The sequence below is a fragment of the Adiantum capillus-veneris genome, chromosome 21, assembly GCF_014529385.1.
Source record: "Adiantum capillus-veneris isolate H3 chromosome 21, ASM1452938v2, whole genome shotgun sequence".
Lineage (NCBI taxonomy): Eukaryota > Viridiplantae > Streptophyta > Polypodiopsida > Polypodiales > Pteridaceae > Adiantum > Adiantum capillus-veneris.
The window spans coordinates 78,002,955-78,030,688 of record NC_140951.1 but is presented as its reverse complement, the minus strand read 5'-3'; the positions used below and the strand labels follow the sequence as shown (position 1 = coordinate 78,030,688).

The 27,734-nt window shown below is 44.2% G+C and overlaps 1 protein-coding gene across 2 annotated transcripts; it reads right to left on the bottom strand.

Moving 5' to 3' along the window:
* Positions 1-78: 78 nt before the first annotated feature.
* LOC147431197 (Homeodomain-like superfamily protein) lies at positions 79-27,734 on the bottom strand. 2 transcript variants are annotated; one of them, XM_086493827.1, is made up of 16 exons: positions 27,571-27,734; positions 27,301-27,452; positions 26,998-27,136; positions 26,878-26,913; positions 25,374-26,792; positions 3,998-4,095; positions 2,941-3,026; positions 2,599-2,803; positions 2,375-2,519; positions 2,175-2,287; positions 1,839-2,070; positions 1,181-1,401; positions 911-1,086; positions 843-847; positions 605-741; positions 79-499 (listed from the first exon to the last, which is right to left on the bottom strand). In XM_086493827.1, the coding sequence occupies exons 1-16, from the start codon at positions 27,623-27,625 to the stop codon at positions 410-412; spliced, it is 3,309 nt and encodes a 1,102-aa protein (XP_086349953.1). In that variant the 5' UTR covers positions 27,626-27,734; the 3' UTR covers positions 79-409. The 2 variants fall into 2 exon arrangements, 1 of the variants encoding a protein (XP_086349953.1); XR_015185677.1 differs by having other exon boundaries at positions 79-516; positions 605-2,070; positions 27,571-27,731.

The window sequence follows — 27,734 nt, the reverse complement described above, 5'->3', positions numbered from 1 at the left end:
TATATATATATATATATATATATATATATATATATATATATAGATATATATATATATATAGCACCCACAGATATAATGAGACCTAAGATACCCACAAATGTGGGTTTCTCATGGTATTATGCAATCTCTTTCTTGACATCCACAGATAGGAGATACTGAGGTATCAATCCCGCATGCCATGGCTTGCTTGTAATTTTCCTGTCTTGTTAAGTCCAAACATATGGTCATCAAACACATGCATGAGTTCAAAAGCATAAACACTTCCTTCAGAGTGGCAACAAGAGGAGGCATCTCGTCTTCACCACAAAGGTTCTGTAACATACAGCAAGACCTGTGCATAGGCATCCCTCACAAACCTTCTGACGTTCCTGCTCTGAAGTAACAGAGAGACAATGAAGGAATACTATTCCTAGGATGACCCACCCAAGGAGAATGATGGCTCACTCTGGCATCCATGGCAATGCAACCTTGCCACAGCACAGACATCTTCCCAGACGACCTACAAGCAAGTGTTGCCTAGGAACAATTTAACACTATATAATAAGCTTAGAATTATTACTAATGAAAAGATGGATCCCTGTGAAGGCTTATGAGAAACACATACTTGTAATTCTCCTTCTGGTGTTTCCAATGGTTGTATGTCAAGCCATATTCTGGATGTCTGAATCCACACAAGCAATTGCTTTGATAGGAAGCTACAAAGCTCCATATTCCTTGCTTTGATGTCCCCACCTCCTGACCCTGGAAAACAGCCAGCAAACAACAAAACCATTTCAAAAGAAGTTATACTCAATACTCCAATTGTCTTATGATGCATCCCACAATCTCAAAGAAGATACCACCTCCGCTAAGAGGTTAGCTAGTGCCCAAGCACCCAACCGGTTCCAGCTCTGTTACGTACAACGGGCACCTCCAAGAGTTCATGACTTCTGCCTTTAGATGCTCAAACCACAATGGATCCTTCCTTCCCATGTTCTTCTCCTGCAGGGTTGGTAAGTAACCTAAGAGCCTGCAGAGGTCTGCAAAACATATCTCCACACCATGTCTGAACAGGATCGCCCTGCGCCAAATGCCAGCCTCATATTCCTGCATTTTCCGTACAAAGCAAATACATTTTTTAGGTAAGTTGGGTGTCCAGGTGCGCCTGATGATGTACATAGAGTCTTTGGTTTCATCTTACTGCTATTCCCACGGAACATTGCAGGATACAGCCAGTGTCATTTGAGCCCACCAAATGTCGGCGACAGTCGTTGGCAGGGAACCAAGGTATACATGGAAATGAATAATTTTGCATTCTGGAGACATCCACAGCTGATCTCTGTGGGCTTGTGTAAAAAATGCAACTCGAGAGGTCCTCCCAAGGAAAAGGCCCATATGTGGCATGAAGAAGTGCCTTTAGAGCTAAAGAATTACATTAAAACTAACACCAATCTCCAAAGAAGTAACAGGGGCTCTTCTCTAAGTTTCAAGATGAATGCAACATGCGTCGTACACATAAAACATAGCACAGAATTTGATGCACAATATAGAGAGCACATCAAGAATGAATAATATGCATTATTGTATCTCCTGATTAGATCAGCCAAATGAACAAATAAACTCAAACAAGAACAAGAAGTTCTTGTGACCACCAAGGAAGATTCGGGTTCCAAAGCACTCAACCCCTATTGTAGAATCATGTGTGTCCTGCAGGCCGCTGGTGATATGAACTCCACACCTTATTGCCGATTTTCAGCCTGTGGACTCTGGTAATTGTCATGATTTGGCAGACGAAGTTTGGTACGAAAATAATGATTTCTTCTTACGAGGAGGGCTTGGTGCTTTCCTTGGGCTCTCACAAGGCTTGGCTATCTCATTAGGTTTTGTTGCTTCCTCAGACATAAGCTCTTGATTGCCACTAGGTTGGCCTGAACTAAAAGCTTCAATATTGCAGGGACTATTACTACTTCCATCATGAGCTTCTTGGTTCATGCTGTCAACCGACTGCTCGTCCAGTTTATGTGCACACTCGGCCGCATCTACCCTTTGTCTTTCACTGACCCCTGGACTGCAAGAGTTTTCGCCTATTTCCTAACATAGACAACACAAAGAAGGTATGAGCAAAAATCTCAAGTAAAAGCACTCATCTCCAAGACAAGCACATCAGCAAAATCTGGAATCTGGAGAACTCGTACCATTTTGGAGGAGAACTCCATTGGAACAGATGCCTGTCCACTTTCAAGCTCATCCGGTATGTCACTTGGAAGAAGGTTCAAAGAACTCATGACTTCCAAAAAATGTGATGTGTCTGAAAGTTCCAAAGCCAGATGAGATATCTTAGAAGTTGTGATAATTAAAGGTAGAACTCACCATCTCCAATAATGCAAAAACTAACCACAAGGCTTGACTCTCATTGCTTCAGAGATCCGCAGAGGGCTGCACCTCTCTTCTTTTTTATACTTCAGAAAAACTTGCTTGCGTGTTCGACCTGGAAAGAGATGTTGTATCATCCCAAAGTTGGTTCCAAACTCTCGGAGTGCCTGCATTCAAGAGAAGAATCTTTTCAGTTCTAAAGTCGCAACATCATCGAAAAAAAGTACAGCCCTTCGCAAAAATTACCTGGTAAAAGCGCTCAGTTTCATCTGGTCTCCATGTTTGTGTTCGTGTTCGTTTCATGTAGCTGTGATAATTTAGCTTTGCATGGGTCTCTTCCACCCTTTTGTAAGTACGAATGTCTGCTTTTGGATGTGCATTAATAACAAGACTGTGTTCATTTATGACAATCTGGCCATCCACTATCTGCACTTGAGGAGCCAGGCACGTGCTGCAGACCAGAAAACCTTAAGAGGGGGGAGCAACATGTAAAGAACCTCTTTCCAGCACTTGATTAAGAACTTGGCTTGAACATCAAGCTTTATTATAAAAACTAAGGTACATCTCACATCAACAAACTACTGATACCTTTCATGACTCTCAGGCTCTCTCTCAGGCTCATTCACTGTAACCTGGTCACCATTCTTTGCTTTTTTGGCATTGTCCTTTTTCAACTGGGAAGCAAAAAACAGATGAAGTAAAATTGCCGTGTCCATGAAAAAGTTGCAAAAAAAAAAAAACATTCAGAAAGAAAAAAGACGAGACTTCAACTGGGCGAAGAGAGGTTTTCTTTTTTTGAGGGGTGTGTGTATGTGTGCGAAGAGAGGTTTTCTTTTTTTGAGGGGTGTGTGTGTGTGTGTGTGTGTGTGTGTGTGTGTGTGTTTGGATGGAGAGGGTTGGGGGGGTTGCCGCGAGGTTGGGGAGGGTTGGTTGCGCACATTGAGAAAATGCATGAAGGACTTCTTTAAAGGCCCCTAAACAAATCACTGTCTATAATAATACAGACAACAAAACAAACTAAAAACAGACACATAAACAAGTTAAAGGCTCAGCATCTTGACTGAATAAGTATCGTTCTCTTGAGCATACAGCACACAAGCACTCTTGCTATGTGGCTCTTGCCTGTCACAGTGCTCCAGCACATTCAGAGAAAGAGAGTTTCCTTCAGGAAAACAATTTTAAGAAAATGAACCCCTCTATGAGTTAATTCTTAAAGTATTGCTTCTTGGTTTCTCAATAAAAGAGCACATGCATTCTGAAATTAGTCTCCTACGATAGGCAAAAAAAAAACAACCCATAATTGATAGTTGCATGAAATAATTAAGCATGGACACACATATTGGTCAATGCTGACACCGGCGGTGCTCACTCATCAATTGGAAGAAAGATCGAGGAATCAATAGGGAGTCTCCAAAGCTCCGTAGAAGATTAAGTTAGCTCTTGACAAACATAGATCACTATTGGAATGAGGGCACGAGAAATTTACAGAATCAAAAGGTCATATTTTCTTAAAAAGCTCCTCCTTACCTAGCATCTTAGAACCAACAATTCGTACAAGCATTTGTAGAGATTTAAGCCAAAAAAACACGTATGGCTTAGGTATGACACATCTAACAAAAGAGAACTGAGAGAAACCAATTTTCACCATCCTCTCCTTGGCTTCTGCCAATCGAATAATGTCCTTCATTGTCATCTTCTTCGGATCCAGATCTGGATCTGCTGGGTTCATTGCACGCCGATCAACTATTCAACAAATTAAATGAGCATTAGCAAATATGTAGCTGTAGAAAGCATAACTTTTTGCTCTTCTCAAAACGCATTAATTCATTGCCTAAAAGGCTTACTTTTTATCAAGGGCTATGTGCCCACTCTGAGATCAAAGTGAGATGGTTTTGCTTTTAAAAACTAGGATAAAAGTTTGGATATCCATACCTATATCAATACAACATAGGCCAAGATTCACCTTAAAAGGTAATTGTGAATTAAACTCGTAGCCATCATCCACAAAACATAAAATCTATCATGTATTGTAGGGACTGCATACTACAACATTGTCACTCAGAAAACCAGTGCCTAACAGAGACTAGATATGACGAGATCCAAGCATCCCACGTGTATCCATGATTTCTTGCACACCAACCATAGACCCATACAAATGTTTGTGACCTGGTTTCTCTCATTACTCCAAAGATGCAGGATACACTCACCCATAACAAAACTGAGAACAGAGAGAAAATTTACACAGTATCTACTACTAACAAACCATAGATCCATACAAATGTTTGTGAGCTGGTTTCTCTCTTACTCCAAAGATGCAGGTACACTCACCCATAACAAAACTGAGAACAGAAAGAAATTTTACACAGTATCTACTATCAAATTGTAGCAACTAACATGAAATGTCACAATCTGAAACCATACGTCCACTAGCATGACTAGATAAATCCAAGAACAGCCCACATTTACTCATAAAGGGAAGTGCCCCTTATAAACCTCTCTATCTTAAAAAACATTGTGACGACGTAAGAATTTCATCTTGTGTCCAATGGTGGCTTCAATATCTCCCAGGAGCAAATTAGGGAGTGAGGGCTGTTTTGTGGCTGTGCCCGGCCGTAATTGAGGTAGACGTGTTGTCACGAGGCTGTGGCAACCACTAATCTTAGTTGTTGGTTTCTTTCCCTTGATTTTTGGGACCCTCTTTTTGAAGTCACAAATGGCCGGACATTGTGTGGCCAATGTGAAACGGCCGACGACTGAGAGTTTCACCCGCAATCGGGAAGGACAGGTCACCACAAGATGGTCGGGCCAGTCGGCACTGAAATCCGAGCAGTAAAAGGGTGTCTAGGATCAGTTCAAAGTCATTTAGTCCCCCCTCGCTACACTTTATAAGTCGGTGGGTACTAGGAAATTACTCAAAAGAGGCAAAGTGGACACTTGGCTATCTGTGGCTGATTTTCCAAGTCTCCTTCAAGAGGGGGTGCCCAATTTGAGGCTGGGAGCTCCTTTTTGCTCCATAAGTGAACACAAGTGTGTGTGTGAGTAGTGGGTGCAATGGCTGTACGGAATTCCGTGATTAGCACTAACAGTTGATGACGTGGCAGATTGTACGGAAATCCGCTTTTTGCACTAGGAGCTTTTACTGGCAGATTTTTTACCAATTGCTTTTGGAACACCTTGCTTTTGAGTTTACTACTTTTGTGGCTCTGCTTTTGGTGTCCCTTGTAAGAATAAAAGAGCCCTAAGGGCCTCACTTCTTAGAGCATCTGGACGCAGAGTCTGAGAGCGGAGGTCCCGACGAGAGTTGTACTTTGGTCAAGAGTTAATAAAATCAGGAAATACCGAAAGGGGCGCCAAGTTTTGGGGCCAATACCTCTGGGCACGAAACTATGCCGGGCCGTGTCGTCTTGAATTGAACTGTGATTTAAAGTCGTGAATTATTTTCAATGAATCTCTCTCTCGTGTTGCAACAAATTCTCGACTTGGGGTGCCCAAGCTTGTTACAATGTCACGAGATTGTAACAACCACTATATATATTTGCTGGTTTCTTTCCCTTGATTTTTATTTAATTTTTGGGACCCTCTTGTTAAAATCACAAATGCCCAGACATGCATGGCCAGTGTGAAACGGCCACTAGCTGAGAGTTTCACCCGCAGTTAGGAAGGGTAGGTCCCCACGAGATGGTCAGGCAAGTCAGCACTGAAATCCAAGCAATAAAAGGTTGGCTAGGCTCAGTTCAAAGTCATTTAGGCCCCTCGGCAAGACTTAATAAGTTGGTGGGTACTAGGAAATTAAACCAAAAGGAGTCAAATGGACACATGGCAATAGGGGAGTTGCATCCAACACACACCTTCCAGAAGCCTCATCCAAGAGGGGGCACCCATTTTTGAGTGGGGTCTGATTTTTGGACTTCATAAGTGACTACAGTGTGTGTGTGTGTGAGTAGTGGGTGCAGGTGATCACAGCTTTAATGGAAAGCTTGCCTTCTCCCTTGCTCTATGTAGCGCAACGATTTGCCCTCGTGCATCTCTCCCCCCCCCCTTTGCACATATGAGTCCCAGGAGCTTCGGAAAAGCTAGGGAATCACCGAACACATGTTTTGGTACAAATTGGAGGCCAAAAACAGAGAATTCAGCGTGCTATAATTGTTAAGACTTACACCACTCTTCGGCTTCATGCGGTTTGTTCAACATCCGGTGCTGAGAGGGAGTGTTAGACTTACACCACTCTGCTGCTTCATAGGTCTAGGGCATACTTGTACGGCTAGTATGTCTCCGGGCTGGCCACCCATAGTCTAGGTTGTACTTGGTCCGGCAGCCCGAGTTTGGGGCCGGCCATCCACTTTTGTCCGGGCGCCCACGTATATTCCCATATATCTCATCTCACAAAGATCACACATTTGATTGTATTGGGTCTCTTGCTAGTATTACACCACTCTGCTGCTTCACAGGTCTAGGGCATACTTGTACGGCTAGTATGTCTCTGGGCTGGCCACCTATAGTCTAGGTTGTACCTGGTCCGGCCGCTCGAGTTTGGGGCCGGCCACCCACCTTTGTCCAACGGGCGTCCACACATATATTTCCATATATCATTTTTTTGTTGGGTCGTGGGGAGTTTTATCAGGCCTTGCCCTACCTCCCCTTGGGCACCTATTTATGGAGCCAAGGGGTACCCACTTCTACACACATCTACTGTATTGACGAGGTCTTCTGCTCATGTAGTCATGGAGGGTTGCTCGCCCCCTCTTCACCATCTCTCACGTTTGTGATCTACTGTCTCTCACTCTCTCTCTCCTCTCTCACGCTTCCGCACATGCGCACTCACAGTAATTTATCGCCAAGTTTGCGAAGTGCGTGGAAAGTCACTGTTTACTTGGGATTTTGTTTGTGGAGACTTCTATGTGGTTATGCGACCGAAATCGGGTTAGAGTAGGGGAATTTCAACCCGATAAAAGTGGGACAGCTTGTGGAAGTTTTACAGGTTTTTCTCAAGTTTAATAAGAATAAAGAAATATCCAGAGGGGCACTAGTCTTTGGGGCCTACAGGGTGTCACTGTCTGCTTGGTAGCACTCTAGCTGCCAGGCCGTGGTTCGTTTTGGAGTGTTTCGTGGTTCGTTTTGGTGTGTTGAATTCCAGTCAAATCACAGGTTTATTCGTGAAGTTCCTTTGTCTCGTAAAGTTGATAAGTGTAAAGATCGGGTGAAAGCTGAAGTCTACCGCCCCACGGGCCGGTTTCACCAGATCCGGAACCGTACAATTACCGTGATACATAAGGCCAAGCAAGTCATCCTCAAAGTTCGGCTGTCCGAACAAAAACCTGAATGAATTTCTAATTGTTAGATACATTTGGACTTTGTTTGAGGAAGTACTGTTTGAAATTTGTTTGAAATTTGTTTGAAATGGATGGTATTTGTTTTAAACATGTCTTGGTGTCGATTTGAATTGTTCAACTCTCGTTTTAATATTGGTTTCATTGATTGGTGATTTTACTCCTGGGTGGAGTAATGAGAAATGTTGTTTTGGTATTATCTGAACCTCTGAACGACAAAGACGGGATGTTTGGGGAGCCTTTCGTTGTATGCTGGAAAACCTCTGAACGACGCAGACGGGATATCTAGGGAGTGTTTGGTTGTATGCTTGAACCTCCAAACGACGCGAGTTGCGATTTGGAGGGCGTTTGGTTGTAAAAGGCCTCTATATCTTCGGAAGGAGTGATGAGGGAGTCGTTGAACAGCTCATGGCCCGGACCAAGATGGTTATTTGCGAGGGGAGTGTTCATCGACGCCTTTATGTTTCTATGTCTTGTAACATGCATATGTGAGCATTTGTGTTGCATTGTGATGTGCCAACCTCTGAATATTCCTTATTGAATGAGAAACTTCTGAAAAACCAACAACCCAGGATATCAAGAGCTCCAATCTGGAATGAGACTCCTTATTGGATGAGATTCTTATGGGAAGCCAACAACCCAAGAAAACAAGAGCTCCAATCCGGAATGAGAAAACTAATCATCCCTCGGATTCTCCCTCAAAATGACCCTCGGAAATTTTTGAGCTAGCTTGTGTTGTTTGTAGCATGCAAAAACGTTGGGCTGTCTGTAGCAAAAACGCTATGTCTTTGCTGATGGGAGTCTTGCTAAGAAGTTGCCTATTGAACACGGGGTTCCTGCTATCTCTTCTGCCAGAAAGTGCTAGCGCTAGGTTTCTTATGTACTTCCTTACTCATTTTGCCCTACCCAGTTTCCCAACAAAAGTCACTAATAAGTGAAAATTGGCTAAAATAGGGAAAATAGGTCTGTGCACTGTAAAAATGCTCCTGATGGGTTCTGATGGAAATCTGATGATCATGTTGTGTGCAACCACAAGATATGCATCTACTCTAAGTGCCTGAACATGCACGGTCTGCGAACAAACTCACAAAAGTGTCAAAACACTTCCTAAGCTAGGCTAATTGAACCCCTGTCATGAAGTAGCTTGTCCACGTACACATAGGGTTAGATGTGCACGTGACATCCCCTCCTTTTCAAAGTGAGGTATTGGTACCGAACTCTATGGCGTCGAGGGAGATCGCCAACAACGTCTGGATGAATCATGGGGAGGACTCTTCGCCGGCCCACTCTGATGTGTGGGTTGTGCGATACTTGAACTTCATAAAGGTCAGCAATGCTTGCTTCTTTGGGCCGCACCGAAAGCGACACAAAGTCATATGTAGATCCTTCAATGCTTCAACTTCGTCTATAGTCATGCGTCTTTCTTCTTCAAGAATCTCCGAGGATGAAAATTCCTGAAACCACTTCCGACACAAAAACATGAACATATCCATTCCATGTAAAGTGACTGGAAAAATTCTAGTCTTCTTTAAAGACTGTGCATGCAATGTATATGAACATAGAGACGGAGTGCCAAACCGTTCATCAAACACGCGCAAACAATGGGGTCGAATCTTAACTTTCTGATCTAAATCAATTCACTGTGGAAAATCACAATGGAAATGCCGATGCTTGATGCTCACTCCTTGAGCTCTTTCTACGACTGTGTCATGCCAAGGAAGAGACATGGAATGTGACTTCCTTGAATGCATACTTTTCAGCTTTTCATGAGAAATCTGCATACATCCGTGCTCATTCATGAGTGAATCGTGCTCAACGTACAATATGGCATGCCTATGAAAAGGGATTACATAAAGACGCTGACTAAAATACAAGAAACGATCACGAATGAAACACTCGAACAATGCGTGTTGACTAATCACTCGAACACATAATACTTCCTATGGGGGTTCTTTGAACCTCGACTCGAGAGCCAAGATCGGTTCTTCGTGATCTATCGAATTTGCAATGAGGTTAGCTTCACTAGACAAAGTAGCAACTAAACCATCATCCTTGTGAGCAATCACATCATTATCCTGCAAATCATCATGCTTGTCATTATCATCCAAATCATGTGTGTCATGCTTTGGAGAAGACGAGACTGAGAGAGTCTCCTTCTCCTGAATCCTGTCAATCTTTGCCTGCACATTAGAAATGAGAGATGAAGAATGAGCAACTTGCTCCCCACGAATGACAATGGGAGAGTCACTTTTAGCATTGAAAGTGACGTATGACAAGAGAGTCACTAGTCACATCATGCATACTACCTGGGTCAAACAATACGACAAAACGCTGACCATTCACATGACCATAACACTTACTGAGAGACTCATCAATGGGAGGATCATGAGAGACTTGGGTCACACTCGTGTTCTCATTTATGGCATTGACAGACGAAAAGTGGGTTTTGTGGGTTCTTTAGTGTCTTTAGATTCAAGCTTAGGACATGTTCTTTTTATGTGACCCTTAATGTGACAATGAAAACAAAGACCTTCCTTAGAATAAGTGTTTTGCTCTTCCAACGTGATGTATCCTCCTAAAATTCCTTGTTCTACCTTTTCATCTGGAGTCAGCTTCGCTTTAGCAATTGTGTTAGCCTTACCCTTAGGTTCATGTAGAGAGTTCTTTTCTGAGAGACTATTGAAAGATTGGTTAAAAGAGTTACCATTCTTACTGTTCTTACCGTTCTGAGGGTTCTGCGAAGTCTGAGAGGTACTTGTTGAAGTGTCACGTGACACATCCAACCCTATGTGTCCGTGGACAAGCTACAGCATGATCAGGGTTCGGTCAGTCCAGTCAAGTCTAGATTAGAAGTGATCTGGCACTTTTGTGAGTCTATTCGTAGACCGTGCATGCCAAGTCACTTAGTGTAGATGCATATCCTCTGGTTGCACACAGCATGATCATCAGTATTCCCTTCAGAGTCCATTAGATTCAATCAGGGGAATTTTCCAGTGCATTTAGCCTATTTTCTCTATTTTTGACATTTTTCACTTATTAATTTAAGTGACTTCCCAACAAAAGTAGGTAGGGCAATTTTGCTAAGAAAATATATAAGCAAACCCAAGTTAGCACTAAATAGCAGAAGACGCAGCAGGAGCTCCTCGCTCAACAGGCATCTTCTCAGCAAGAACCCGCAGCACCCCCCAACCTTGGCGTTTCCCTCTCCCTGCAGCTAGCGTTTTTTGTCTCCATCAGCACCTCCCTCAAGCCTTGGCGTTTTTCACCTTTGCAGACATCGCCAACCTCCCTAGACTCCTAGCGTTTTTACTAGCGCTACCAGATCTATCATCGTTTCCATTTTCAGCCTCATTTGCACTAGATGGACAACGTTTTCAGCATGCATGAACAGCAGTCAATTCAGCCTTAGACATTGCAGAAGATCCCCATTTTCAGCCCTCAAAAACGTAGCCAAAACAGTCATTTTCAGCCACCGGAAACAGTCCCAGATTTTCAGCCATAGCGTTTTTATGGACAACAGATAGAAGACCGCAGATTTCAGCCCTAAAGTCGTTGTCGTCATCCCCGTCGTCATCACCGACATAGTCCCAGGTTGCATCAATCCATTGCATCGTCATTGTACCACTTTGTGCAATCATAAGTAGACCACTCTCGCCGATGAGAGTGGGGCCTTCGGAGGAGGGTTTTACAACGTCTCTGGTGTCGTATCTCTCTTCTCTCTTTCTCTCAGTCTCATACACTTGCACACACAGTGTCCATTCACTTTGTTTGTGATCATAGCATTCTCTCACTAAGAACAGAAGGCTCTACCTTCCATAAGAACTAAAAGGAACCTTGAGCACAGTTCGGAGCACTCATCTTGAGCAAAGCGCAAACAACCATTCCGCTGCACCTAACATTGGTATCAGAGCTTTGGCAGTGTTCTGTATCACTCAAGGAAAGAACCACAAGAATTTATTTTGCTTGTTGCGGTCGCACGAACCCAAGTTCGCTTAGGCATGTCGATTCCTAATCGTGTTTTTTGAAGAGTGACAGGAATCCCAAGAAAGAAGGGCTTGTCCAGCCTCCCCTTGTGTCTCTTTTCACTCATTGAGAGCGGACCATGCACATAGCGGCCGGCCAATCGACGTGAGGTGGGAAAAAGCAACCTTGGTTTGAGTGCAAGGCCGGCAAGGGGTGCGCCCGCGGAAAAGAGTAGAACTCAGGTGAAGAGAAGATCCTTCTCAAACGCGATTTGCAAGCAAAAGAAAACCTCAAGATCCTCAAGAACCCAAGAACCCAAGTTCCTCGTGGACTTAAGGACCAAAGATCATAGTGCATGGTCGTCACCCGAAGCGGAATGGATACTTCGCATACAAGTGATGAGCATGAGAGAGGCGACGAAGAATTTTCCCCACCAGGAGACTTTTTCGACCCTCCCCCTTCGCCATCTACGCCACCAAGTGTACGAAACCCTATGGAGGCAATGGTCAAGCAGATGATGGCCATGATGGACAAACAAGAAGCAAATCGCCTTGCTAAGGACCGCGAGCAAGAAGCAAATCGCCTTGCTTTAGAACGCGAGCGCGACGCACGCAAAGAAAGAAAACAACAAGAGGCAGCACGAAGCGCGGCCTTGGAGATCGAGCGAGAGGCTCAAAGAGAACTACGAACTCAAGAATTGCTTCGACAAGTACTTGCCTCGAAATCCGAACCACCCAAGGATCGTGGGAGTTCATCAAGTGGCGCAAGCCACGATACGGATTTCAACCATCCAGTCACAAAGAAGTTGACTTTTAGTGAGTATGATGGTAAGATGGATGCTACGGTTGTTCATTCTTGGTTGCATCAATTTAATGCTTATTTTGCGACAACTAAGAAGACAGGAAATAGCAAAGTTTTAACGGCAGCTATGTACCTTGCCAGTGATGCCATCAATTGCTACCACGCATGGCAAGAGGCACAGTTAGCCGTGCACCTAGAGGAAGCCGACGAATTCACGCCTCTTTCCTTCAATTGGGAAGACAAGCTCAAGGCGCGGTTTATGCCACCTCAATACCTCGCACGATTGAAGGACGATTGGCGCGCTCTCAAGCAAAATGGTATGCCGGTTATGTCTTTTTCTAATCGTGTTTTGCAACTAGGTACCCAATTACGCAAGTCAGATGATGAACGCAAAGAGGCATTCCTTTTTGGATTAGACGACTATATCAAGTTTGATGTAGAAGTCTTCGATCCAATCGATCTCAACAAGGCGGTAGCGATTGCTCTCGCACAAGAAATGAAGCACAACAAGGGAAAGCCAATGGAGAACAAGACGTCTCTCTGGCTTTGTTCCCGGTATGGACGCTCTCATCACGGAGGAGTGCCTTGATGTGTTGTTTGAAATTCAACAAGCTGCCTTCACTAGAAGATTTGTTGTTTCTCCTCTCTCAAAATGTGATATGATTTTGGGCATTCGATGGTGTCGTGATAATAACGCTCTCATTCATTTTGAGAGCTAACACTTTAACTCTCAATGCCAAAAGTGATTCTCCTATTGTCATTTATTGAGAGGACATTGTTCATTCTCCATCTCTCATTGTTAATATGCAAGACAAGATTGAAAGGATTCAGGAGAAGGAGACTCTCTCAGTCTCTTCTTCTCCAAAGCATGAGACACAGGATTTGCATGATTGTGAAAAGCATGATGATTTGATTGACAATGATCAGCATGATGATTTGGATGATAAAGACAAACATGATGATTTGCATAATCAAGATGTGATTTCTCACGAGCATGATGATTTGCATGATCAAGATGTGATTTCTTACAAGCATGATGAGATGCATGAAGATGATGCGATTGTTCACAAGGATGATGAGTTAGTGGATGCTTTTTCTAGCAAAGCTAACCTCGTTGTAGATTCGAATTTCGATCAATCACGAAGAACCGATCTTGGCTTTCGAGTCGAGGTCCAAAGAACCCCCACAGGACGATTCGATCATTCAGGAAGAACTGATCTTGGCTCTCGAGCCTAGGTCCAATGAACCGTCACAAGAAGTATTATGTGTTCGCATGATTGATACGCACGCATTGTTTGAGTGTTTCATTCGTGATTGTTTCCTGTATTTTAGTCAGCGTCGTTATGTGATCCCATTTCCTAGGCATGACATATTGTATGTTGAGCACGTTTCTCTCATGGATGAGCACGAATGTATGCGGATTTTTTATGAAAAGCTAAAAAGTATGTATGTAAGGAAGTCACATTCCATGTCTCTTCCTTGGCATCACACAGTTTCCGAACGAGCACATGACAGTATGAGCACCAAGCATGGGCATTTCCGTTGTGAATTGCCACAATTGATTGCTCTAGATCATAAGAGAAAGATTCGATCTCATTGTTTGCATGTGTTTGATGACCGGTTTGTCACTCCGTCTCTATGTTCATCTACGTAGCATACACAGTCTTTAGAGAAGACAAGATTTTTTCCACTCACTTTACATGGAATAGGTATGTTCACGGTTTTGTGTTGGAAGTGGTTTCAGGAATTTTCAGCCTCTGAGATTCTTGAAGAAGAAAGAAGCATGACTCTCGACGAAGTTGAAGCATCGAAGGAGCCACAAAAGACTTTGTCGCTTTCAGCGCGGTCCAAAGAAGCAAGCGTTGCAGACCTTTATGAAGTTCAAGTACCGCACGACCCACACATCAGAGTGGGCCAGCGAAGAGTCCCTTCCAAGATTCCGGATGCTATTGGAGATCTCCCTCGACGCCATACAGTTCGGTACCCGTACCTCACTTTGAAAAGGAGGGGATGTCACGTGACACATCCAACTCTATGTGTCCATGGACAAGCTACAGCATGATCAGGGTTCAGTCAGTCCAATCAAGTCTAGATTAGAAGTGATCTAGCACTTTTGTGAGTCTATTCATAGACCGTGCATGCCCAATCACTTAGTGTAGATACATATCCTCTAGTTGCACACAGCATGATCATCAATATTCCCTTCAGAGTCCATCAGATTCAGTCAGGGGAATTTTCCAGTGCATTTAGCCTATTTTCTCTATTTTTGACATTTTTCACTTATTAATTTAAGTGACTTCCCAACAAAAGTAGGTAGGGCAATTTTGCTAAGAAAATATATAAGCAAACCCAAGTTAGCACTAAATGGCAAAAGAGGCAGCACGAGCTCCCACTCAACAGGCATCTTCTCAGCAAGAACACATAGTACCCCCCCAACCTTGGCGTTTCCCTCTCCCTGCAGCTAGCGTTTTTGGTCTCCATCAGCACCTCCCTTAGGCCTTGGCGTTTTTCAGCTTTGCAGACATCACCAACCTCCCTAGACTCCTAGCGTTTTTACTAGCGCTACCAGATCTGCCATCGTTTCCATTTTCAGCCTCATTTGCAATAGATGGACAGCGTTTTCAGCATGCATGAACAGCAGTCAATTCAGCCTTAGACATTGCAGAAGATCCCCATTTTCAGCCCTCAAAAACGTAGCCAAAACAGTCATTTTCAGCCACCGAAAACAGTCCCAGATTTTCAGCCATAGCGTTTTTATGGACAGCAGATAGAAGACCGCAGATTTCAGCCCTAAAGTCGTCGTCGTCACCGACATAGTCCCAGGTTGCATCAATCCATTGCATCGTCATTGTACCACTTTGTGCAATCATAAGTAGACCACTCTCGCCGATGAGAGTGGGGCCTTCGGAGGAGGGTTTTACAACGTCTCTGGTGTCGTATCTCTCTTCTCTCTTTCTCTCAGTCTCATACACTTGCACACACAGTGTCCATTCACTTTGTTTGTGATCATAGCATTCTCTCACTAAGAACAGAAGGCTCTACCTTCCATAAGAACTAAAAGGAACCTTGAGCACAGTTCGGAGCACTCATCTTGAGCAAAGCGCAAACAACCATTCCGCTGCACCTAACATGAAGTCTAGTTGTCCTTAGGCTTTCACTTGTTGTGCTTCATCTCCTTTGCGAGAGCAATTCGCTACCGCCTTGTTGAGATCGATTGGATCGAGGACTTCGTCATCTATAGTCGTCCAACCCGAAAATGAAAGCCTCTTTGCGCTCATCCGATTTGCCTAATTGGGTGCCAGACTGCAAAACACGATCAGAGAAAAACATAGCTGCATACCATTTTGCTTGAGACTGCGCCAATTGTCTTTCAACCGTGCTAGGTATTGTGGGGGCATAAACCGCGCCTTGAACTTGTCTTGAAAATCGGCCCAATTGAAGGAAAGGGGCGCACCATCCTCGGCTTCCTGTAGGTGCGCGGTCAACTGTGCCTCTTGCCATGCGTGGTACCAATTAATGGCATCACCGGCAAGGTACATAGCTACCATCAAAACCTTGCTATTCCCTGTCTTCTTAGTTGTCGCAAAATAAGCATTAAATTGATGCAACCAAGAATGAATAATCGTAGCATCCATCTTGCCATGATACATACTGTTGCTAATTGGACTATTTTCTTATTTTTAATGATTAATCTCTTTTTTAGGATATTTTATTGTGTGCACTAAGAACTGTTAAAAGATTGTAGCTACAAGAACTGCCATCAAGAACGGACTAACTCTGATGTGTCATTTGATGGGTGACGGTAAACATCGCGAAGGAGTTTCCGTAAGTTCGGTGGAAAGGGCCGGGTTACGAGTGCCCCTGATGCGTCACATGATGGGTGACGGGTGCATCAGTAAGGGGGCATCCCGTAGGCCAAGGAGGAAATCCGAACTGAGTAAGAAAATACGCGTAAGAACGCAAGCACAAGAATAAAGATGGGTTCAATGAAGCTTTTTACGAAAAGCAGGAATAGTCGCGGGAGGGCAGATGCTTTCCCGCAAGGAGTCTGTGTCTGCATTGCATCTGTGTCGTGTCCTGCACCCGGGGACGCTTGGAATGTGTTCGTGTAGCATTGTTTTCACTAACTGAGTGAGTTTTTAAAGTTTGAACAGGTTCACACTTTATTTTATAAAGTGGCCGGTCACTTTTAAGTGACCAGCTTTTTTTTTATATATAAAATAAAGCAAGGCTCTTATTTTAAAAAAAAAACCAGTGCTAAAAGCTACGCAGGGGGCTGAAATCTGCGATCTCTCTCTCTCCTCTCTCTAGAAAGCGCCAGAATCAGCGATTCTTCTCTCTCCTCTCTCTAGGGCGCCAGGGCTCTGCTTTTTCGGCTGCTATTCTTGCCGGGTGCCAGGGCCTATAAAAGGGTAGCAAGCGTTCAGTTTTTGGGGAGGCCGGGAGCAGCAGAAAGTGCTAGCGGTGGGATTCTGGAGCAGAGGTTGGCGACGGAAACGGCAAGTGTTCGTGTGACAACTGAGTACGGGGGTCGCTTTTCCGAGCAAGGAGCGACAGGTATAAGGTGTTGATACGCATTGAGAATTATTGCTTTGTGTGGTTTGTTTTGCAAGAACCTCCCGTCTTACGGGAAAGCCCTTCACGGGAAGTACGGCTTTACGCTTAGGTCCCTTACGGGAAAGTACGGCTTCGCGCCTAAATCCCTTACGGGAAGGAACGGCCTTGTGCCCAAGCCCTTTACGGGAAAGCACAACCTTCGGGTCTAAGATTACAGAACGGAGAGGTTTCCTCTGGTTCTCGTGCTTGTATAAGAATTCTCCCTGAATAAAAGAATACTCTGAACGGGGGGGGACCAGCCCATCTTCTGGTCCCCAATACTGTGTCGATCTTCTCCCTTTTGCACAGTATTATATTTTTCATATTTCTAAGTGCTCGTGTACGCTCCCGTTTTGTGACAGTGGTATCAGAGCTCGGACTCCTCTCTTTTTCTGCAAAGAAGGACGATTCCGGGAAGAACGGGAAGAACCATGTTGGGCCAAGGGAGAAGCGTTGAAGAGGAGCTTCAACAAGTGCAAGCTCAGCTTGCGGATTTGCAACAAATCTTACTGTTGCCAGACGTCCAAAAGCTCTTGGGCGGAATGAAGAAAACGAATGGAACTGATGCAGCCAAGCATCCAGACAACACTGTTGGCGTGAGACCACAGGAGGCAAGATAAGAAGAACGTGCCGAGGTGCACAAAGGATCTTCGGATCGGAATGAACGGCCTATTTCACGGAAAGGCCAGGAAAAAGCGCTCTCGCTGCTAGACAAGAAGAGCAAGGACATCTCTATCTCATCTCCATCCTACTCTCTTGATTATACTTCTACTTCTCGATCATGTCGTCAGAAGAAGGAAGCCGCTACTGCTACTACCCTACATCAACCTAAAGATAAGCCTCGATTCAAGAAGCATGGTCGCAAGTCTCAACATCGCATGAGAGTCTTCAAATCGGGCGACAAGGACATCAAGTTCGAAACCTACAACGGACGGAGAGACATCTCCAAAGCACTGTCCTTCATCAGATAGTTTGAAGTCGCCTTTACCAATGGGCACTTCACAGAAAGATCCAAATTACGCCATGTGGGGATGCACCTCAAGGAAACGGCAAGTAATTGGTGGTTAACCAAGATTCTGTAAGGTTCTCAGGCTAGAACTTGGGAGAGCTTCAAATCTGAATTTTATGAACAATTTCTTCCACCTGACTTCGAGCAGGACATACGGAAGGAATGGGACTGGCTTGCCCAGAAGGAACATGAAAGAGTAACGACTTATGTGGACAAGTATTGGTAGGTTCTTTTGAAGGTCACTCCCTTCATGAAGATTGCCGACGAGGAAAAGAAACGAAAGTTCAAAGCGGGTCTCCAACCGCAGCTTCGAAAGAGTATGAAAGTGTATCCGCATGATACTCTTCAGAGGATGATAGAGTCAGCAATCATTGCTGAGGATTTGCACTCAACTCGGACGCCCAGAAAAATGGAGCATAGCACTTACCGTGCAAGACAAAGAGGGGTCTACGATGATCATGGGGGCCAAGGAAGAAAACGTCCTCCATCTAGGGACCATGATCATTCTAAGAAGCCAGAGGGCAATGGCAAGCGAACTAAGTATCTTTCTCCTACTCAACTTCAAACTTTTTCAGAGAGGAAGGAAGATGCTTCTACTGTTGCGAGAAAGGACATATGAAACGGGATTGCCCGCTAAAGCAGCAACGGCAAGAACAAGCCTCTACAAGGCAAGAGAAAGCAAGGAAGGAACCCGCACCGCCAAGCTCGAACTCAATTCCAGATGTTCAAGGAAACACAGAAACGCAGAAAGGGAAGTGTCAACTTCTAAAGGGCTGGGGGTCTTTGAACAACCAGCGAGTACTGATTCTTTATGATCCAGGATCCACGGATAACTTCATCTCCCTAGATACTACGGAACGATTGAGCCTCACAGCGGCTCAACTTGGCACACCGGTTACATCCGGATCAGCATTCGAGGGGTTGACAACCAATGCAACTCCCGTGCAAGGACAGCTCAATCTTCGGATTGGCGAGTACAAGGACCGCGAATCATTTTTGATGGCACCCATCGAGGGATGTGATATCACTTGGGTATGCCATGGCACTTCCACACGACACCTATCCCCGATTATGTGGAAAAGACCCTCACTTTTGATCATGGGGGTAAGAAAATAAAGATTCATGCTGATGCAGGAGATAGGCATTTCCCAATTGTAAGCCATATCTCCATTAAGAAAGAAATGAAGAAGTGTGTTTCTGCTTACTTGATTTTTGCACGTGAAAAGGATAAAACTAATAGGGACTCTCTCTCTAGTCTGGAAATTAAGCGTCTTCAATTTATTGAAAAGTACAAAGATTGTTTCACGGAAACACTCCCTGATGAACTCCCTCCGATACGCCCGGAAGATCACCGCATAGATCTCATACCGAGTAGCTCGCCTCCCAATCAACCCCCTTATCGGGTAAGTCTTGCTCAGCAAGAGGAAATTTTGAAGTAAGTCAACGAGCTTCTAGAGAAAGGGTTAGTACCGCCAAGTGCTTCACCCTACTGCTCTCCAGTTCTACTGGTGCAGAAGAAAGATGGCACGTTTCGAATGTGCATAGACTATAGGTCTTTAAACAAGATCACAATCAAGAATCGCTTTCCGATCCCTCGGATTGATGATATACTTCATAAGTTGCAGGGTGCAAGTGTCTTTAGTCGCATAGACTTAAAGAGTGGGTATCATCAGATACGGATCGCCCCTGAGGATGTCCATAAGACTGCTTTCCGCACAACCTTTGGACTATATGAATTTTTGGTAATGCCTTTCGGCTTGACCAATGCTCCTGCGACGTTCAATCGCATGATGGACCGCATTTTCAGCCCATATCGAGCTTTTACGGGAGTATTCTTTGACGACATACTCATCTTCTCTAAGTCAGAAGAGGAACATCGGAAGCACTTGGACTTAGTGTTTCAAGAATTGCGAAAGCACGAGTTGCATGTGAATGCAAAGAAGAGCGCGTTCTTTCTCTCAGAGATACACTATCTCGGCCATATAGTCTCTCATAATCAAGTGAGTATGGATCCTGCCAAGATCAGAGTGGTAGAAGAATGGCCTATTCCCACTACGGTACATGATGTACGTAGTTTCCTGGGATTATGTTCGTATTACCGACGGTTTGTCCGAGGATTTGCTCATGTAGCAGGACCACTTCATGATTTGACAAAGAAGAAGATTCCTTTCAGATGGGGATCGAGACAACAAGGAGCTTTTGATCGGCTCAAGTACTTGCTAAGCCATGGACCTATTCCCTAGAACTCAGACTGGAAATGACGCGATCTGGACCATTGTGGACAAGTTTAGCATGCAAGCACACTTTATACCAGTCAAGAAAACGATCAAAGCAGATCATATGGCTAGGGTCTTTCTGGCACAGATCTTTAAGCATCATGGAATGCCTAAGTCTATTGTGAGTGATCGAGATCCTCGCATGACAAGAAATTTTTGGCATGCCTTGATGGATAATCTTGGTACGAAGCTGAATTTTTCATCTGCCTATCATCCTCAAACAGACAGGCAAAGTGAGATAGCCAATTCCACAGTATTGGATATGTTAAAAGCTTGTGTTAGACCAGCAATCTGACAGGGAGAAGTATTTGCCTCTTGTCGAGTATGCGTATAACAATACCATACACTCATCGACGGAGAAAGCACTTTTTGAGATTCTGTATGGTAAGCCTTTGCTTCCACCAATCCTTTTAACTAAGGATAAGATCTTTGCAGCAGATGAATTTGTCCGGGATTTGGACACAGCCTACGGGCAAGTTAGGAGAGCTATTCTACGCTCTCGGGAAAAGCATAAGAAAGCTGCAGACAAGCACAGAAGGAATCTAGACTTAACAGTCGGACAGTTAGTCTTACTCAAGTTTGAGAAGGCAAGACTTAAGAAACAAGCGTCTCATAACGGGAAGGTGGTAAAACTTTCTACTCGCTACTATGGGCCGTTTAAGATCACTGAGCGAGTGAATGATGTCACTTTCCGATTAGAGCTACCGCCTAATTGGAAGATCCATAATGCTTTCCATGTCAGTTTACTCCGGCCGTATGTGGGACCGCCTCCAAGCCAGCCTAGTGTTGAGGAACCTCCTGAGGTTGAGGAAACGGAAGAAATACTCCAACCGGAGCAGATAGTAAGTCATCAGCAGCGGCCTCTCAAATCCGGAAAGATAACACGGAAGTATTTTGTTAAGTTTAAGAACTATTCGAATCTAGATGCTCAGTGGATGACGCAGGAGGAATTAGCAGCTTATCCCAAGATACTGGAGGTATATGTCCAAGCACTACAATTGAGGTCAACTGTTTAGAAGCCAGAGGGATGTTGCTAATTGGACTATTTTCTTATTTTTAATGATTAATCTCTTTTTTAGGATATTTTATTGTGTGCACTAAGAACTGTTAAAAGATTGTAGCTACAGGAACTGCCATCAAGAACAGACTAACTCTGATGTGTCATTTGATGGGTGACGGTAAACATCGTGAAGGAGTTTCCGTAAGTTCGGTGGAAAGGGCCGGGTTACGAGTGCCCCTGATGCGTCACATGATGGGTGACGGGTGCATCAGTAAGGGGGCATCCCGTAGGCTAAGGAGGAAATCCGAAGTGAGTAAGAAAATACGCGTAAGAACGCAAGCGCAAGAATAAAGATGGGTTCAATGAAGCTTTTTACGAAAAGCAGAAACAGTCGCGGGAGGGCAGATGCTTTCCCTCGAGGAGTCTGTGTCTGCATTGCATCTGCGTCGTGTCCTGCACCCGGGGACGCCTGGAATGTGTTCGTGTAGCATTGTTTTCACTAACTGAGTGAGTTTTTAAAGTTTGAACAGGTTCACACTTTATTTTATAAAGTGGCCGGTCCGGTCACTTTTAAGTGACCAGCCTTTTTTTTTTAAATAAAATAAAGCAAGGCTCTTATTAAAAAAAAAACCAGCGCTAAAAGCTACGCACGGGGCTGAAATCTGCGATCTCTCTCTCTTCTCTCTAGAAAGCGCCAGAATCAGCGATTCTTCTCTCTCCTCCCTCTAGGGCGCCAGGGCTCTGCTTTTTCGGCTGCTATTCCTACCGGGTGCCAGGGCCTATAAAAGGGCAGCAAGCGTTCAGTTTTTGGGGAGGCCGGGAGCAACAGAAAGAGCTAGCGTTGGGATTCTGGAGCAGAGGTTGGCGACGGAAACGGCAAGTGTTCGTGTGACGACTGAGTACGGAGGTCGCTTTTCCGAGCAAGGAGCGACAGGTATAAGGTGTTGATACGCATTGAGAATTATTGCTTTGTGTTGTTTGTTTTGCAGGAACCTCCCGTCTTACCAGAAAGCCCTTCATGGGAAGTACGGCTTTACGCCTAAGTCCCTTACGGGAAAGTACGGCTTCGCGCCTAAGTCCCTTACGGGAAGGAACGGCCTTGTGCCCAAGCCCTTTACGGGAAAGCACGACCTTCGGGTCTAAGATTACAGAATGGAGGGGTTTCCTCGGGTTCTCGTGCTTGTATAAGAATTCTCCCTGAATAAAAGAATACTCTGAACGGGGGGGGGGGACCAACCATCTTATGGTCCCCAATACTGTGTCGATCTTCTCCCTTCTCTCCCTTTTGCAAAGTATTATATTTTTCAGATTTCTAAGTGCTCGTGTACGCTCCCGTTTTGTGACACATACTGAACGTGATCTTCTCTGTGACGGGGTTGTTGGAGTCCGAATTTCGGCATGAGCCACTTGATGAACCACCAACATCTTTGTCCAGTGCGGGTCTCGAGGTGAGAGCCTGTCGGTCCAACTCTTGCATGCGTAGGTCTCTTTGAACCTCACTCTCTGTCTGTCTTTCTTCGGCCGCCAAGCGCGCTTGGTCACGCTCACGCTCCATGGCTTCCTGTCGTGCTGCTTTTCTTTCTTTTCGTTCGTCGGCTGCCAAGCGTGCTTCGCAATCCAAGGTTTCCTGTCTGATTTGGCGGTCACGCTCCTCGGCTTTTTGTCGATCTGCTTTTCTTTCTTTTCGTTCCTCGGCCGCCAAGCATGCTTGGCGAGCCAAGGTTTCCTCTGCTTTTTGGGCATCCCTTGTAAACATTTAAATAGGTGGGCAAGGCCTCACAACTCAGAGCATCTGGACGCAGAGTCTGAGAGTGAGAACCCTCCCACTCTCTTGTACTTTGAACACTTGGAAAGAGAAACCAAAAAAATGAAAGCAAAAAGGCTTAAGGAGAAGGTTGCCCTAGAGATAGAGCTACAACAAACAAAGGAGTAGCTCAAACGCAAGAAAGACAATAGAGAGCAAGTAGAAGGAGCAATGTCTTCTAAAACATCATCGGGTGGGTCAGTCTTAGTGGACATAGTGCTAGAACCACTACAAGCTCTATTACAAGTGTATTGGCAATACTGAAGACCAACTAGACATTGGAATAGAAATGTTTGACATATGTGCATCCTGAAGTCAAAACACAGAGATTCGAAATGTGCAAACAACTCATAAAGAACACCCTTGTAACACATTTCAATCAATCAAACACATTCAGTCTCTGAGTCTCTTGTTCTCAAGTTTTGTTCAGAGTTCAGTTTTCATCTAAGTTTAAGTATGAATAAACACACATAGTAAGCGTGTTCTTTACAGCTACAAACACCTCGATTACGTCTGAAAATCTGTCAATTGGCCAAATTTTAAAAATTTCATACTCTTAATCAAATATGGAAAGTATGTCACGGGTGCACACCATTCCAATGCATATGTTAATGGCATTAGATCTCCTCACAGGGCAAGTTCCCAACTTCCCAACTGATGTCTCTTGGGATGTGATCGTTCATCGAAAGTCTGTGGAGAGTCACAAAAGTTAACATCTACCTCATGGTATGATAGAAGCATGCCATTGGCCATACCATGTCAAATTCATATATTCAATAATCAAGCTAATCCAAAAGCTTCTTTATACAACTGTATCAGATTATCATGATCTGTCAATTCCTCAAAACTCATCCATTGAGCATCAATGGGTAGATAGTTTTTGAATTTCACCAGAAATCCTCATGTTGTCTTTCCCCGCGAGGTGCCGTCTTTGTGAGCAAATATCTGTTTTGGAATCAAAATTTCTTCAATCTCTTCTACTTCTTGTTGAGTGTCTCTCCAAAGGTTCAATAGGTTAATCTCCTTTGGATGGTTTAAGAATGCTGACATAGAAGGCATTGTGGATTTTCCAATGTGAAGGTAATTATAGTCGTAAGGAAACATCGTTAATGTTATGAATGACTTTGAATAGGCCATAGTAATGTTGATTGAGCTTGGGATACAACCGTTCTTTGCCTTTCTTCTTTCGTAGTCATGCCTTCTCAAAACGAAGTGCAACCGAGTCACCTACTTTGATGTTTTCTATGTTTGTCAATAGCGCTATGCATAGCACTAAGGTCTAAGCATTGGCAAGCTCTTAAAAGGATCTTTCGCTACTTAAGTGGCACTATACATCTTGAGTTGTTTCAAGGGGAGATCACTACCGCCAGATTTGCATGCTTTTTCAGACTCGGTTGTTATTACACACGAGTGGTTTTTGTTTCATGCTCGACAATTCATGCATATCATGGTTGAGCACGAAGCAACCTATTGTGGCCACTTCCAGTTGTGAAGTTGAGTACAGGGCAATCTTCACAGCTACATTGAGTGTGTATGGCTCAGAGGCCTTATGGCTGATTTGGGTGTTGGACACGACACTACCAATATCAACTACACTAATAGTCAACACATAGAGCACATTGGCAATTGTAAGGAACCGAGTTATTCATACTCGCACAAAGCACATTGAGGTGCATTATCACTCTATCAGGGAGAGACTCTTAGCACAAGAGATCAATTTGGCTTATGTGCCCATAAAGGACAACCTTGCAGATCTATTCACAAAAGCGTTGGGCTTGCTTCCTTTTGTGGATTGATCATGTCCTTTAAGGCATGGTACACTATGTGCCAGCCCTCGTTCACTGCATCACTCCCAGGGGGAATTTGTTACACTTTTCCCTCCTAGGAGGTTTTTTCCCGTGCATTGTATCACTATAGGGCTAACTTATCTTTCTATCTGCACACTAAGCAATACACTCTTTGTTGTGTGCCTTGAGCTTCTTCATCTTCTCCAAATCGTGTGTGCATCCCTGCAACCCTAATTCTAAACAAGGTACCATCATTATTGCATCATCCACAAGACAATATAACTAACCATCATCTCCATCGTACACTACAACATCCTTACCAATGTCACCGTTTCCGTTAATGGGTAAGAAATTAGTTACTACAGCAAAAATGACAAGCAAACAAGATTACAAATACAATATGTCAAAAAACTATTGCTCTTCTATTCTGCAGGCTGTGCAAAAAAACAGCCAATTACCTCTCCTTCTTTGTCGTACAAACTTTTTGAACTTCTTCTTCTCCTTTTCTTCAGCAGCAGTTGCCTTACGTCCCCCCTCTCTAGAAGGTTGAGATGCTGTGGCATCAGCAGTTGCATTGAAACTGGCAAACTTGGATTCCTTCAATTTGGAAATCTTCTTTGGGAGACTTGGAAATAGCTCAGCCAAAAGATCATTTTCTTCAAAATCTTGTTGTCCACCAATTTGGCTCTCTTGCCTTCCATTCTCCATTGCAAGTTCTGAGTTCCCTTTGATGATAACATTTACCAACTCGTCATCTGCACCATCGAGAAACTTAGCCGGCTTCCTTCTCTTGCGCTTGCTCGCATCAAGCAAGGTATGAACGTCCCCAACTTCTTGCTTCATTACTGTGATGCTCACTGCTTCTTGAGCAATGCCCTTGGCTCCATTCACCTCTACGGCAGGTTCAGCAGCGCTGTCAGATGCACAAGTAAAACTGGTCTTCTTTTTCTTCTTGGAAGATGCTTCACCAATTGTGTTGTCCTTTCCATCATCTCTTCCATCTTGAGCCGGATTGTGTCTTTTCTTTTTCTTCTTGACAGATTCTGCTGCTCTTTTTGCAACCTCCTCTTGCATCGTTTCTTCAGAATATGCATCACCTGCAGGAACAGATGCAGCAAAACTTGCAGCCTTTGCTCTTTTGGTCTTCTTCTGCGTATTTGAAGTTGGCTCGACAGAAACCCTCTCCTGCTGCTCATTGGCATCATCAAGAGTCCTCTTCTTCTTCTTCTTCAAAGGTTTTGCTTCGCTATTTGAGGTAGTACCTGAGTCATGAATTGGAGCATCTTTGGCTAGCACTAGCCCACCCTGATCCACTACTACAAGCAAATCATCTTGTCTGTCCTTGCGTGGTTTTTTCTTCTTTCTTGAAGCCCCTGTAGTTTCCAACAGTGATGAAGATGGAAGATCCTCAATACTGTAAGGTGCTCCCACCTCCGTAACATGCTCTACTTCTGCCACAACCGGGACAAAAGTATGGGAAGCAAGAAGCTCATCAAAAGCTGAAGGAGCATCAGACACCAATGTAAGGGCTTCTGAATGCTTCTCCTCAGAAAGGATACTCAAACATCCAATTGCGTCCTGCTCCGATAACACTTGTGAAGGGACAAAAGTATGGGAAGCAAGAAGCTCATCAAAAGCTGAAGGAGCATCAGACACCAATGTAAGGGCTTCTGACTGCTTCTCCTCAGAAAGGATACTCAAACATCCAATTGCGTCCTGCTCCGATAACACTTGCGAAGGGACAACAACACTTTCTTGAAACTCAAGAATGGCACTGACAGGATTCCCAGAAGCTTCATCGAATACGCGTGGTTCATGTAAAGCCGAGGTTGCTTGACTTTCACTAGGAGCATGTATGTTGAGATTGCTGTCAGGCTCTACAAAATCAATAATCTTATTTAGAATCTCCATACCAAGATCATCACTGAGGAGTGCTGAAATGATCTTAGAATAATAAACTACCTGCTGTAAAATCTGCACTATTGATGAGGGATGCATCTGGAATGGAAATATCATTATCAAAAGAATGAGATCAGAATTGCATTCACCATGCCACAAAATTTGTTTGAATCTGAGACCTACCCGCAAGACCTGAGTTGTGTGTTGGCCCAGTTTCAATACCCACCTGGTTGGAGACCTCAGGTGTAATGCCAACAGATTGACTTTCTAAGTTCCTTTCAACTGCTGTCTCGACTGCTTCTTGAAGTCGTGTGACATCATTCTGCAGATGAAACAAATATAGCATGTTGTAAAACTCTACAAACAGACCAAAAAAAAAAACAATCACCATAAGTGGTCGGTACAAATGGACATCGACGCGATGGATAGCCCACTTCTTTTCAAGTCATGCAAAACAGAAACTTACAACTGCTAGGAAAAATTTACCTGCTGCTCACTTTTATCTAGTGGATTAGATGCTGATGAAGGGAGACTTTTTGCCTTGGAGGCTGGAACTGACGATGGCGTCCGTGCTGGTCCAGCCCCGGCCTTTCGAGCACGTGGCTTTGCCTTGGGCTGAAAGGCTCCCTGACGCGGAACTGCATTACAAGATTTTTCAGCCCATTGCACTCCAAGTTCACAAAACGTGAAAGAAAGTGCCCACGTCAATCCAACAGCACAGACCAAAAACAGACTAGGCGGTGAGAGTAGTAGTACCTGGAGCAGCATGAAGATTGTCATCTGCATCGAGAGCTTCAAGAGAGGAGAACATGACACAACAATTGCTAAATCCCGCCCTCTGACAAGCGGGTAGGCTAGGCCAGAAATTTCTTATGAGTGATCGTGTTCGGGAAAAGTGTGCCTCAGCCCTGAGCCGGTTG

Bases quoted from the DNA above. Each gene is read 5' to 3' on its own strand.
- LOC147431197 (XM_086493827.1), bottom strand. From the start codon at position 27,625: ATGTTCTCCTCTCTTGAAGCTCTCGATGCAGATGACAATCTTCATGCT. The intron at 2,071-2,174 runs GTACGAGTTCTC...TGTCTATGTTAG, and splicing joins TGGAGTTCTCCTCCAAAATG to GAAATAGGCGAAAACTCTTG. The intron at 1,087-1,180 runs GTAAGATGAAAC...CGGAAAATGCAG, and splicing joins AATGTTCCGTGGGAATAGCA to GAATATGAGGCTGGCATTTG.